We start from the raw sequence: 13,634 nt of genomic DNA, 5'->3' as shown, positions 1-13,634 counted from the left end.
AGAAGGATAAAGAAAGAAGGAGGGAGGGAGGAAAGAAGGAAGAACTGTTGAAACTGGCCAGATGGGGTGGGTCTTAGTGGACCTAGGAGCAAGAAAATTGGTTTGGAAGTTTTCCTGGGGTCTGTACCTACTTGAAGAAGACTTGGGAGTGTCCAGACAAATTAAGACCTTGGAAAAACCTACTTCTTGATAGATTGAACTCTAGGTGGCTTTGCAACCAACCAGTTGATTAACTCCATAGCCACTACCGAGTCACACTTGGAGTTGGCCAGTCTTGCGCAGTTCCAAAGTCAGAGCTATGTGGAATAAAAGGAGATAACACTGAGTTTCTATTTTCTAAGTACTCAAAATATAAAACAAGAGGTGCAAATGTCTATTAAAGAACTTTCTAAAAATAAATACTTTGGACCTCTGGTGAGTGCTTTGATAAGATTTAAAAAATGCAGGATGCCTGGCTGGCTCAGGTGGTAGAGCATGTGATACTTCATCTTGGGGTCATGAGTTCGAGCCCCATAATGGGCATAGAGCTTACTTAGAAATTAAAAAAAAAAAAAAAAAAAATGCTGTGGGAGGGACATTAATACCTCCGGAAAGTTCAGAGCCCAGTGAAGACTGGGTAATTTATTTCTTTTGTTTGTTGTTAGAACACACTGCTTTGTTGTCTTACATAGTAACTAGAATGATGATTACTTCTGCTTGGGAATTTAACACTGTGTGAGGCCCTATACTACACACTCTGTTATATTACAGTATCAATTTCTCACTACAACTTGCAGAATAAGTATTGATCCCATTTTGCAGGTGAGGAAATAGGTTCAGAGATGAAGTCATTTGCCCAAGCTCACATTAACTGATAAGTAAGGGAGCCAGGGTGCAAAGCTAGGTTTCCCTCAGCATCTAAAGCCTTAATTTTTTTCACTGATCCATCTGCCTTTACTTTTTATTGATACCTTGAAGTCAGCAGTAAACTTAGCATGTCCTTTATCTCATTTGGTAGCTTGAATTGTGTAGGATGGGAATAAGTATACTCATTTTACAGAGGAGGGAACTGTGATGTAGATAAATTAAGGACTGGTAAATGGTAGAGCCAGGACTTGGACTTAATCCTTCTGATCTAAAGTCCATTATTCCATCCCTTTTATAGTACTTTTCTGTCTACTGTCATTCATGTGAACATGTGCAGTCTTGCCCTTGAAGACTGTAGTTTTCATGGGATTCTAATTGTGCTATAAAAGGGCACACGTGTAGACTTGCAAGTAATTTTTTAAAAAACATCCTGGAAAAATACGGACATATTTTAGAGAAGGGGTGGGTATTCATTAGCCTCATATCCAACTGGGAAAATCTGCCACAAAACAGCTCACATCTGTTTGCTCTTCTGTTCTCCCTTTCATAGTAAGGGGTAGTTGTAAATTTTATTCTTTATTCTCTTTAGATCTGGAATTCTATGACAGGGGAACTAGTGCATATCTATGATGAGCACTCAGAGCAAGTCAACTGCTGCCACTTTACCAACAACAGTCATTACCTTCTCTTAGCCACTGCATCAAGTGACTGCTTCCTCAAAGTAAGTGTGGATAATGATAATTGTGTAAACAAATTTGATAGATGCATCAGAACATCTTTTTCGATTTTCTCTTGTATTAATCAGGGCTCTTTTGGTTGTAGTGATAGGAACTTCCATACTAGCTTAAGCCAAAAAAAAAAAGAAATTATTAGTTCATGTAACTGAAAGGTCTAGGGGGAGCATGGCTTTAGGCATAACTGATTCCAGATGCTTAAATTATATTCTTGGAGCCTAATCTCCTCTCCATCTTTAGGCTCTGTTTCTCTCTTTGTTGGTTCAGGCATGTTCTTTCTGTGTGGCAGGAAATATGGCTGTTCTCACTTACAGGCTTACATGGGTCTTATAGCTATAGTCACAGAGGAGGAGAAACTTATTTTTTCCCAGGTCCCATAGATTTAATTTTAAAGAAGACTATTTGAACTGGTTTGGCTTATATGCTCATTGTTAAATAACCCTAGTGGGCCAGTAGGATGGAATCCTTGAATTGGTCAAAGATTACAAATTTATCCATGTAGAAATGGGACAAATGAGGTGAGGTCAGCTCTACTTGAATTATAAGTGGGGCTTGATTCAGAAGAGAGGTTCTGTTATTAGAAGGAGGAAGGAAAAAAAGGTGCTGATAGGAAAAAAAAAAGAAACTAAAACCAAAAACAGATATGCATTTCATATATGTTTGATAATGCTTTGTAGTTACAAATTATAAAAGATTATATCTTTTTCTTCTCTGAAGTGGCATATTGAAGATAGCTAGATCAAATTCTCGGGGGTTCCAGAAGGATTCACTAACTTCCTTTGGATTGTTTTTTGGTTTGGTTTCTGCCCTGTCTTTTTTAATGTCACACCATCTTTGCAAAGGGACATTATATTTTTGGGAGGGTTGGGCAAACCATTTCAGTTTGAAAAACCTCATAGACTCTGTGTTTGACATTTAAGTACAGTATTTTAAAAAACTTTAGAAAATATTGAAAATTGTCCTCCCTTTCCCCTTCAATTCAGGAAGCTGAAACTTTATCTTTTTTTTTTTTTTCCTCCAAAAGAAAACTTACAGAGAAGCTCAGTGTGTAAGAGATAAAGCCCATTGCTCTGGTTGAAGTGGGGTGTGGTCTTGGATTTTTTTTTTTTTAAGACTTTATTTATTTATTTGAAAGAAAGAGTGTGTGCGAGTGTGCGTGCATGCGTGGGGGAGTTGGGGGTGAACAGAGGGAGAGGGAGAAGCAGGCTCAGCCGCTGAGCGAGAAGCCTGACGCGGGGTTCTATCCCAGGACCCTGAGATCATGACCTGAGCGTATGTCAGACACTCAACTGACAAAGCCACCCAAGTGCCCCTAAGCTTGCTTTTGTACACTCGCTTGTTCCCTCTCTTATTTCCTCCTAGTAGCCCCTTTCAGACATGTTTCTGGAATCCCTAGAAGCCTGCATAGCCCAATTTGAAAACACTGGATTGGTTTAAAATAACAGACTAATGTAGTCTTATAATCATAGCTCATTTTCCTCAGATATGCTTTACCTTATTGAATAAATCCATCTCTAAAAAACTAAGACTTCTGTATTATTTATGATTAATTTTTGATGTTTCTTATTAACATTTTGTAGGGTGAAGAAATTTATGTTTCCTCATTTTAATTACAGACAAAAAGCTCTAGGATGTGAGAGCTAAGAGAGATCTATGGGTTCTATTGGTTAGTCAACAATTTTAATTAAGGACAAGTTTTACTTTAAGATCTGCCATACCACACCTGTATTACCACGTGGACAATTAGAACTCACTTCTTGTGACTCTTGAACTGAGAGAAGGCAATGAAAATATGTAAATCTGAAGCTGCCCCATGTGACTTGCCGTATCTGAAAAATTGGATTTACCTGGGACTAGGATAAAGAAGTCTAGGTTGGAGGTGGACATGAAGAACAGGACTTACCTCACTGGTCATTTCCAAAGGATTTTTGTCAATATTAATTTTGGGGATGGATGATTTCTTCTTCCATGTTTAATATAGTTAGCATAAATCCCCAGAGAGGATTATAGCCCTTTTTATTTATATTTTATTCACTTTTCAAACATACCCAAAAGGAGAGAATACAATAATAAAACCTTGTGGTATCCATTGTCTAGCTCTCACTATTACTAATATTTTGCCAATCTTATTCTTCATCCTCCCCTCCCTTTTTTTTTTTTGGCATATCTGAGGTCTTAAACCGAAGTACCATGCCATTGTCACACCTAACATAATAAATAATAGTTTTGTGATCTGTCTAGTCCATGTTCACTTTTCCCCATTGTTCTTTTTTTTTTAAGTTTATTTATTTTTAGTAATCTCTATACCCAACGTGGGGCTTGAACTCACAACCCCAAGATCGAGTCACACACTCCTCTGATTGACCCATCTAGGTGCCCTTCCCCATCATTCTTAAAAAAATATATATCTCTTTTTTTTAAAGACTTTTATTTATTTGAGAGAGAGAGTGAGAGCACAAGCAAGGGCAGGGCAGAGGGTGAGGGAGAACCAGTCTCTCCACTGAGCAGAGAGCCTGATGTAGGGCTCAATCCCAGGACCCTGATCACGACCTGAGCCAAAGGCAGATGCTTAACTGACTGAGTCCCCAAATGCCCCCCAAAAACCATATCTTTCTGCCATAAATTTGTTGGAATCAATACAAATTTCAGGTGACATTTAGTTGTTATGCCTCGTAAATCTCTTTTATTCTATAGAAGTTCTCCTTTCCCTCTGCCTCTTTTGATTACTTAGAGAAATTGAGTCATTTGTCCTGTGGATTCTGGATTTGGTTGGTTGCTTCCTAGAGGTGTTAACTTGCTCTTCAAGCCTCTTCTATTTCCTGTCAAATGTATTTATATCTATCTTTGCTATCTTCGTATTTTTCAAGTCATTATTTAGAGCATTAATAGATTTTAGCCTAATAAGTAGAGTCAGGATTTGCATTGGGAAACCTTAGAAATGACCATTTGGGTAACCCAGCAACTAAAAAATTTGGTAGCATTTTATGTATTACTTATTAGAGAGCTGAATAAAATAATAACAATTCCAAACTACTTTGTTAAAATAAGCAGTAATTATTTAGTTACTTTGTGCTCAGACTAAAAGCCTAGGTAAGCTTTTGGTCCCTTAACAGATTTAGGTGCTGATCTAAGGGCTGCCCCATTACTTGGTAATCACAAGTTTACCTTTGTGTTTGACACCTTTGCATTACTATGAGTTGAACATTTTTCTGTAATTGAAAAAGCTTAAATGGGAGGGAAGGAACGTTATGGGATTTCTAACTTTTCCTTATTCAGTACTAGTTTTTTAGTTATCTTTTTCTTTCTTAAATAGCTCTGGGATTTGAATCAAAAAGAATGTCGAAATACCATGTTTGGCCACACAAATTCAGTCAATCATTGCAGATTTTCACCAGATGATAAGCTTTTGGCTAGTTGTTCAGCTGATGGAACATTAAAGGTACGCTTTTGTTTATTATTAAAATTGGTTGTAATTTTGTGGTTTTATGATTTGGTTATAGAAATAGGGTTTTCTTTTTCTCATTTCTACAGGAAGAGCTTTTTCTTTCAACTTCCAGGAGCACATTTAATATAACTGTAATTGATTGTTATAATGATTATGAATGGTTTACTGCCTTATGGTTTAAAGTTCATATATTTTGAATTCTTAATTTTTAAGTGTGTATTTATGGCTTCATAAAATTTTGAGGTCTGTGGGGTGAACTTTGTAAAGGCCCTACTTTTATTTTATGTTATTTTATTTTACTTGTAAAGACCATTTATTTTATATTTTCCTGTTCTTCAGAAGTCCTATGCAGGAAAAATTCAGAACTAGGGAAAAAAGTATATTCAGCCTCCTGAAATTTGTAGTCCTAAAAAAATGAAATTCTTTAAATTTTCACCTTCTCAGATAAGATCCTAATCCCACTTTCTTTATTGTTCCTGTCTCTGCCATCATTCTAGTCTCCTCTTCATTGATTCTCCTTTCTTTCTTTGGTCTTAAGTCCAATCCATCTTTGACCTAGTCTTTCGGTCTACCTTTTCCCCTCTCATTCTGTAGTATTTACTGTGGTTCATGCTGTCATCTCTTTATATTTGATAGCAGCTTTCTAAGATGTGTTCTCCATCTCTCCTAATCTTGGTACAGAACTGCTAGAGTAACTATCTCTATTTTCATCTTGCCACCTTCAGTTGGGACACAAAAGTACCACATTATAAATCGTGATAAACCCAGGCTCATCAGGTGCAGCTGTTTATAAGGCTTTTTACCTTCCATCATTCTGCTACCTCTGTTCCTGTCCAGTTTGTTTCTTCTAGCCCCCTTAACACTAATTGTTCTGGGCAAGATAATTTGGTAGCTAATGTCAAGCTACTGTTCCTATATATATTTCATTAGTCTTTATTGGGATTTTTGGCCTCCAATTCACTTGCCCATATTTTTTTAACGACCCTTAAACCTTTATGCAAAGCCTTCTTCAGAAAGTGTCCTCTTATCACATCCCTCTATCTGGTTCTGGGTACATCCATCCATCTCTATCTATATATATTGATAGAAACTGTTCAGTTTATCTTCTCACTTCCACTTGTAAATGTGTTGTGCTGTTCAGTTCAGTCATTTTCATATGTCTTCTTTTCTTTGATAGGATTGAATATAGATTTATGATCTGCGGAGAGCTTGCATCTTCTTGTACTCTATTAAGTTCATACTACAGAATTGTACTCAAAACATGCACTCAATACGTTTTCTTGACATATATTTTTTCCGGGGAAATACTTGAACCCTCTCGGGCACTATTTTGTTTGTTAGACCCACTGGAGAAGGAGGTTTGTTAACGTTGATAGGAACTCCTCAGTCACAGGAAGGTGAAGTCTCTTGATGCTGATCCTCTGGTTGAATCTTTGATCTCTCTTTGCTGACTGAAGAGAACTCGTTTTTGTATAAATTACTTCAGGGCATCTAGGAGCCCTTTCTGGGTAGAATTCTACTTTAAAGAATTTTCTGGCTGTCAGTAGATGTTGGGAGCATTCTTACGTAGAATATTCAGGTAAATAGATTTTGACTTCTATGACATGTTATCTACAAATACTAAATACCCGTCTCTTCCTTTAGGACAATCCATACCAGAGGAGGCTTTTCAGAATGCACTTGGACAGGTTAAGACAACCCTTTTCTGAGAGAATCTTTCAGTTATATGAGCCTGTTATTTCTTGTTTTCTGTTAAGTGAATCACTTCAGAAGAAGACATTTTATATCTCAAGTCAAGTTTTTCCATCTTATCACTGTTGCTAATTCCAAGTTCTGGGAATATTTCATTTTCCTTAGCACTATTCCGTTATTATTAGGTTGTTTAATGTTCAAGACATTTGTGAAACCAGACTATTTATCTGTTTTATAAATTTAAGGTGTGTAGCTCAACTTGCCTTCTTTGCTGCCAAGTTCTGGTCCGTTCATTCCTAATTGATTTGCTGTATCCATCATAGTTCCAATTCCAGACTTCTGCTGTTGTTCTTAAGCCCCCAATCTGGTCACTGCATCCTTTGCATTCTCTGGAGATTACCTTACCTCATTCCTATCTATTCAGAGGGTTGACACCACCCATTAAGAGTTCTCCTCCATAAGTCTCCTCAAAGATTGCCATAAAAGTCCCAACTCCCTTTCTTTTTTTCTCATCTCAGTTCCCAGAAAGTTCTCTACTTATGCCTGCTGCTCCTTTTTTTCTTCTTCCCCTGCACACTTTGCTTCACTGATTATTTTTTCTTTCTTTTTGTATCTTTAGCTTTTCTTCTCTTTGGGATCCTTTCCCACAGCCTACACATGTTCTTGGGCCTTTCTAAAACCAAAAAGTGAAAAACCTTTGATTCTTCATGGGTTAGGTTATCCCCTGAAATAGTCATTCTGTTTTTCCCTTTATTGGTAGACTTCTTTTTTTTTTTTTTTTAAAGATTTTATTTATTTATTTGACACAGAGAGAGACAGCTAGCGAGAGAGGGAACACAAGCAGGGGAGCGGGAGAGGAAGAAGCAGGCTCCCAGCAGAAGAGCCTGATGTGGGGCTCAATCCCAGAACGCTGGGATCACGCCCTGAGCCGAAGGCAGACGCTTAACGACTGCGCCACCCAGGCGCCCCTATTGGTAGACTTCTTAAGCCACCTGTACTTGCTTCCATTTCCTCACTATTCACTCAGTATTTAAAACTTGTTAAGCCTGGCCCCATCTTTCTTGTATTTCCTTGAAGCATGCAAAATCCAGTTTTATTTTCAGTCTCCATTCTTTTTGTTGTAAAGGTTAATGCTCTTTGGATTAGTGTGACATCTGATATTTTTCTTTATCCAAGACTTACTCTTTTTGTTGTATTGCCAGTATTCACTTCTTCCCCCATCAACCAACTATATTTCCTTTTTGAAACTCTCCTCTTCTGCCATCAGTGTTTTCTACTTTTTCCTTTTATCTCTCTGACCCCTTCTTTATCTTTTTTACCTGCCCACTAAATATAGCTGTTCCTCAAGCATCTAACCTTGAATACCAGCTTCATTACCTTTCTTTCATCCCGGTTCATCAGTCCCATGGCTTGAACTCTCATCTCTTCTGTGAGTGACTTTCAGCTGTGTTACCTCCAGCCCTCATTTCTCTTGTGTGCTTGGGTCCTGCATCTCTAACCATCTGCTAGTCGTTTTCACTTAGATAATACACTGTGCCTCAAACTTACCGTGCTCCACACTGAACATATTATATTCTTCCCAAACTTGACCCCCTTTTGTGGTTCCTGTATGTTTTGTGATTTTGATTAGATCAACGTCCAGGATTTATATCATTGTAACTGGTCACAGTTGAGTCATGTAGTATGAGTTTTTTCCTTTCTGATACAGCTTGTTTTTCCTTGGGATAAAATGTGTTGTACGTTTAACATTGTAATTTTTTTTAACACATTATGCTTATTTTTCTAATGTGCTTGTCACTAATTCACCTTCAAATTATCCCTTGTCTAAATTGCTTAAGTTATTCAAACTTATCAGGTGTTTGATAAATTTTCTCTTCTTGGAAATAACTTTCTTGGAGGGTTCTGGGTCTTGCTCCATTCTGATTGGTGAAACTACTTCAGCATCCAGCTGCCATCTTGGGATCTCCCTTTATTATCCTGGTGATTCCTTTTGCTTTTCTCTTGACTTGAAACCCTGTTTCTTAGATTTCTTGTCTTCTTTCTTGGTTTGTTCTTAAAGACCTTCTCTTTATCCCCAGTATTTTTTCTTCTTAAAAATTTCATGATAGTGTGCCTTGGTGTGGGTTTGTCTTCATTTATTGTGCTTGGCACTTGGTGCCTGCTTGCCTGGCTGCCTGGCTGCCTTCCGTTCCTTTCCTGTCCTTTCTCCCCTCCCTTCCTTTCCTCCCTCCCTCCCTCCCTTCCTCCCTCCCTCCCTCCGTCCCTCCCTTCCTTCCCTTTGTCTCTCTTTCTCTCTTTTTCTTTCTTTCTTAAATATTTATTTGAGACAGAGTGAGTGAGAGGGAGAGAGAATCTGAAGCTGACTCTGCACTGAGCACAGAGCCTGACTTGGGGCTTGATCCCCCAGCTTCAAGACCATGACCTGAGCCAAAACCAAGAGTTGGACTTTCAACTGACTGAGCCAGCCAGGTGTCCCTCGGTGGCTTCTTTCAATATGGAAATTCAAATACTTCAGTTCTATAGGCTTCCTTTAATTTTTTTGATTTATTCTTCTCTACTTTTTCTTTCTTGAATTCCTGTTTGTTTTTTTGGTTATTATTTTTCTCTCCTTCTCTTTGTCCATTTGCCCTTCTTTCTGGAAGATTTCTTTAGCTTTATTTTTTAGCTTTACTTTCTAATCCTTCTGTTGGATTTTTAATTTCTGTTGTCATGTTTTTAAGTACCCATTCTTATGATCAGTTTCCTTTTTTCCTATTTTTGTTTCATGGATGCAATGTCTTTTATCTTTTTGTGAGTGTTAATAGTTTCTTTTAAAAAATTCATATTCATGTATAGTTGCTGTTTTCTCTGTTGGTTTTGGTTTCTGTCTGCATTTTAGAGATACAGCTTACCTATCTGATCTTGGATATATCTACAGATGGTTTCTGACTTATAATGGTTTGACTTAGGATTTTTCAACTTTATGATGGTGCAGAAGTGATACACATTCAATAGAAACTGTACTTCAAATTTTGAATTTTAATCTTCCCCCTGGATAGTGATATGCAGTATGAGCCTCCTTTGTGATGCTGGGTAGTGACCGTGAGCTGTAGCTTCCAGTCAGCCATGCAGTCAGGACGGCGAACAACCGATACACTTGCAACCTGCCTGTATCTATAGTACAATTCTGTCTTTCGCTTTTTGTACAGTATTTTATAAATTACATGAGATATTCAACACTTTGTTATCAAATAGGCTTTGTTAGATGATCTTTCCCAGCTGTAAGCTAATGTAAGTGTTCTGAACATGTTTAAAGTAGGCAAAGCTAAGCTATGCTGTTCAGTAGGTTCCATTATTAAATACATTTTCAACTTACGGTGGGTTTATTGGGATGTAACCCTATAGTAAGTTGAGGAAGATCTGTATATGTATTAGATATATATCCTGCTCATATTTAAGAGTGCAGCACCAAAAAGCTGATAGGGAATTGTGAGCTTGCTGATTGTGAGTTTCTCTGTACGGTTATCTGCCTGCCATTTTTGATGGTAAACTCCTAACGTCATACTCCTTAGATCTTTTTGTCTTGATCTTGTTGGATATTCAGAGAAAAGTCTTCCGTTTCCTGCCTATAGGGTGTAAGTCTGGTTGGCAAGTTTAGTCTTTGGTCTTCTACCTGTAGGGTGTAAGTCTGGTTGGGAAGAAGATGTTTAGGTAGAGATCTTAGCATTTGGGATATAGACTCTCTCTCAATTTCCCTATTTTCAGAATGGTGACCCTGCTCTCAACTGTGCCAGGTATAGAAAAACCCTCTACTCTTCAGCTAGAGTGGGGATACAGTGACTTGGATTGCATAGGTGGGGAGGGGATTTCAAGGGACTTGTAGTGATTCCCCACCCTTATCAGAGGGTACCTGGTGCGATAGTTCCTCAGCCTTTTAGGAATTTTATGGTATGAATTGGGCTGCTTCTTGGCTTTCCCCATGGTGGACTCAGGATGTAGTTTTTAGGAGTCTCCTTATTGTTTGTCTTTCTGCTTTTTTTTTTTTAGCCTTTACAGTTTTGTTGTTGTTATCTCTTCTTCCTTTCTCCTTTGCCTTATGAACTACGCCTACAGAGAAAAATTCTCTTTACCATTGGTTTTACATGGATTTTGGGAGGGTATGAAGATAAATGTATGTGTTCTATCTGCATCTTGAACCTGAACCCTATTTCCTTCAGTAACACTGTTGTTTCTACTCACCTGTGCTTGAAACATGAGAAGAATCTGTCTTTTCACTTAAAATGTATTTTTTGATTATTTATTAAATACTTTGTGCTAGACACTGGCATTTGGGTTTTAAATACTAAAACAAAACAAAACACCAAACAATTAATTCCTAATAATTGTTCAGAATCCAGTTGGAGACCGAGGTAAGGGAATAGACAAGCGATGGAAATAGTAAAAGGGTGCTCTGAGAACAGGTGAGGGCGTGTCCAGGATGTGTTCAGGCACCTGATGCTGCACCCAGACTGCAGCCTGTTCTCCCTTTTCATTGTCTTTGCTTTCCCCTTTGTACTTTAGTTTATTAAGCTGACCCTTTAGCCTAGAATCTAGGCCATGGAGTGTTCCTTTTGTTTTTCTAGTGTCGAAATTCTGTCCATCCTACGTTGGTCTACAGTAGGCTGATCTTCAGGGTGTCCTCCTCTGCAACAACTGTTCACTCAAGCCCACAGCTTGGGTCTAACATTCCCACTGGGCTGTATCTTTTCCTCTCAAATGACACATTTGATGTACCTTGTCTTAGAGTCACTTACGGGCTTGTCTTACCTCCTTTATTGACCTGTAAACCCTTTGAGAGAGCTATCTATACCTGATTTATTTATTTATAGAATAGTGGTTAATGTGTTCGTGATGATAAACCTTTGCTGTGTCCCTTCAAATCAAATTAAGACTTCTCCAAACTTAAAAGAAAGAAATGTTAAAAGTCTTCAGGGACAGGATTTTGACTTCATGTGTATCAAAATGTGATTGTAGAGCACAGAGCACTAGCAGCGGGGGAGAGACATTATTGCACTCTTGGTGAGAACTGCCGTGTTTGTGGGCGCTTTCCCACAGCACTGTTAAGCCAGTATCGTTAGCTGGTTCATGCTGATACAGTGACAGGTAGTAAGCAGAGGTCCTGCAAAATGATGTTGGATAACAGCATTTCAAGGTCAAAGTCTTCTAAAGCTTTTGCCTTCTGAGAGGATCAAGAACTGTAAAATTATTTCCTGTCCCAAATGGCTCTGTAATCTTCTAAGCATTTTGCAGGGTATCATGTTGATCAGCATGTGTTTTTCAGGCCCTGTTGATAAACCATTTCAAAATGTGAGTTTTATTTAAAAATTGCCATTTAAACACACAAGGGCCAGGGTGCACATGGGCCCTTGATATAGTGTAGTGACTTACTCAAAATCAAATGCTGGTATTTACTTGGTCCCTTGATACGTGGAATTTCACCACTCATTGGATAGGAGCTGAAGTCAGGTCCAGATGCAGAATGCAGTTTAGACAGATTTAATGAAATTGGCTTGTGTTAGTTTTTTTTTTTTTTCTTTTTAGGCAGTGGTTTCTTTGTTTTTTATATTAAGAGGGAAACAGTATGATTTCTCATATATCCTAGTTGACGTTACTGAAGCTTCTGGCTTTTATATGGAGGGTTTTTGTTTTTTGTTTTTTCTCTCTAAGTATCAAGAAAGGCTATTTTAGTACCTGATGTCTCTTGCTTCATCCAATTTTGTTGCAAGGGGAAAGGTTTTGGTATTGGCTATATTCCTTAGTGTATATCATACGTCTCTAAACTTGAGAGAGATTTAAAAATGTGCCTGGTCAGACAAATCTGGTTTTACCTTGGAGCTGTGCTTTGGAAGCTGAGTTAAAGCCTCAGAAACAGCTTTTTTTTCTTTTTCCTTTTTTTTTTTTTTTTTGTCCTTGCCCTTGGCCAACCCTTGGTCTGGGCATGGCAGCCGTTATCACTCTGTGAAGCTGGGTTGCTGCTCAAGGCCCAGGGGAGTGAAGATGGGTCTTCTTGAAGGCCTTTTTCTTTTGTGCTGTTCAGGTGGCTCTGCTAGTCAGTGAGGTTTAGAGTCTTTTGTATCCTACTTCTCAGGGTCCAGTTTTCGAGCTCCGTCTGGCCCCGCCAAACACACAAGGTGTCTTGCTTCCTTTCAGCATATTCTTTATTTTCTGTTTTCAGGGACTTCCTTATGTTCCTGGGTGCTCTGCTGGGTTTCTAACTTGGTTTGAACTGGGCCGTGTGTGGTGTCCAGGCTGTGCATGAAGTGGATGGGAACTTCATGCCTGGCACAGCAGAGGGCAGCAGTGGCCAGTTGTGCGTCTCCTCTTGCCTTTCTTCTACTCTCATCCTTACTGTCAACACCTAATCTGTAGCCTCCTCCACAGCATGCAAGGAATTTTTAACATTTTATTTAGTTTTACATTCTGCATTTTGCATTTCAAGCAGTGCTTCTAGTTTTTTTTTTGTTTTTGTTTTTTTCTTTTTAAGAAGGTGCTGAATGAAGCTGGAGTACTTAATTTTTAAAGTCATGCATAAGAAAACAATTCATTAGAAAAAGTGAATATTTGCATTTGATCCAGGTAGAATTCTAGAGGTGTGATTTGAGATTTAAACAAACTTAAACAGTTTTTTTATTTTTGTAATCTGAAGCTTTGGGATGTGAAATCAGCAAATGAGAGGAAAAGTATTAATGTGAAGCAGTTCTTCCTAAATTCAGAGGAGCCTCAAGAGGATATGGAAGTGATAGTGAAATGTTGTTCATGGTCTGCTGATGGTGCTAGGATAATGGTGGCAGCAAAAAATAAAATCTTTGTAAGTATCAGTATTTTAACAAGCCAAAATTAGCCTGATTTAAAGAAAATGAAAATGTCAGCTGATTTTTTGCGTTGTACACTGTTTATTG

At 38.2% G+C, this 13,634-nt stretch overlaps 1 protein-coding gene across 7 annotated transcripts in view; it reads left to right on the top strand.

Annotated features, from left to right (window-relative positions):
* The window catches only part of APAF1 (apoptotic peptidase activating factor 1), a 79,880-nt gene that overhangs the window by 30,999 nt on the left and 35,247 nt on the right, over positions 1-13,634 (top strand). For all 7 annotated transcript variants that reach the window (XM_026499834.4, XM_057316530.1, XM_057316532.1 and 4 more), the window contains 3 exons: positions 1,436-1,567; positions 4,894-5,019; positions 13,382-13,543. In XM_026499834.4, the coding sequence (XP_026355619.1) occupies positions 1,436-1,567; positions 4,894-5,019; positions 13,382-13,543 (420 nt within the window). The remainder of the gene's footprint in view (positions 1-1,435; positions 1,568-4,893; positions 5,020-13,381; positions 13,544-13,634) is intronic.

The sequence above is a fragment of the Ursus arctos genome, unplaced genomic scaffold, assembly GCF_023065955.2.
Source record: "Ursus arctos isolate Adak ecotype North America unplaced genomic scaffold, UrsArc2.0 scaffold_21, whole genome shotgun sequence".
NCBI classification, from domain to species: domain Eukaryota; kingdom Metazoa; phylum Chordata; class Mammalia; order Carnivora; family Ursidae; genus Ursus; species Ursus arctos.
The sequence above is the reverse complement of the archived record's forward strand: the minus strand, read 5'-3'. Positions and strand labels throughout refer to the sequence as shown.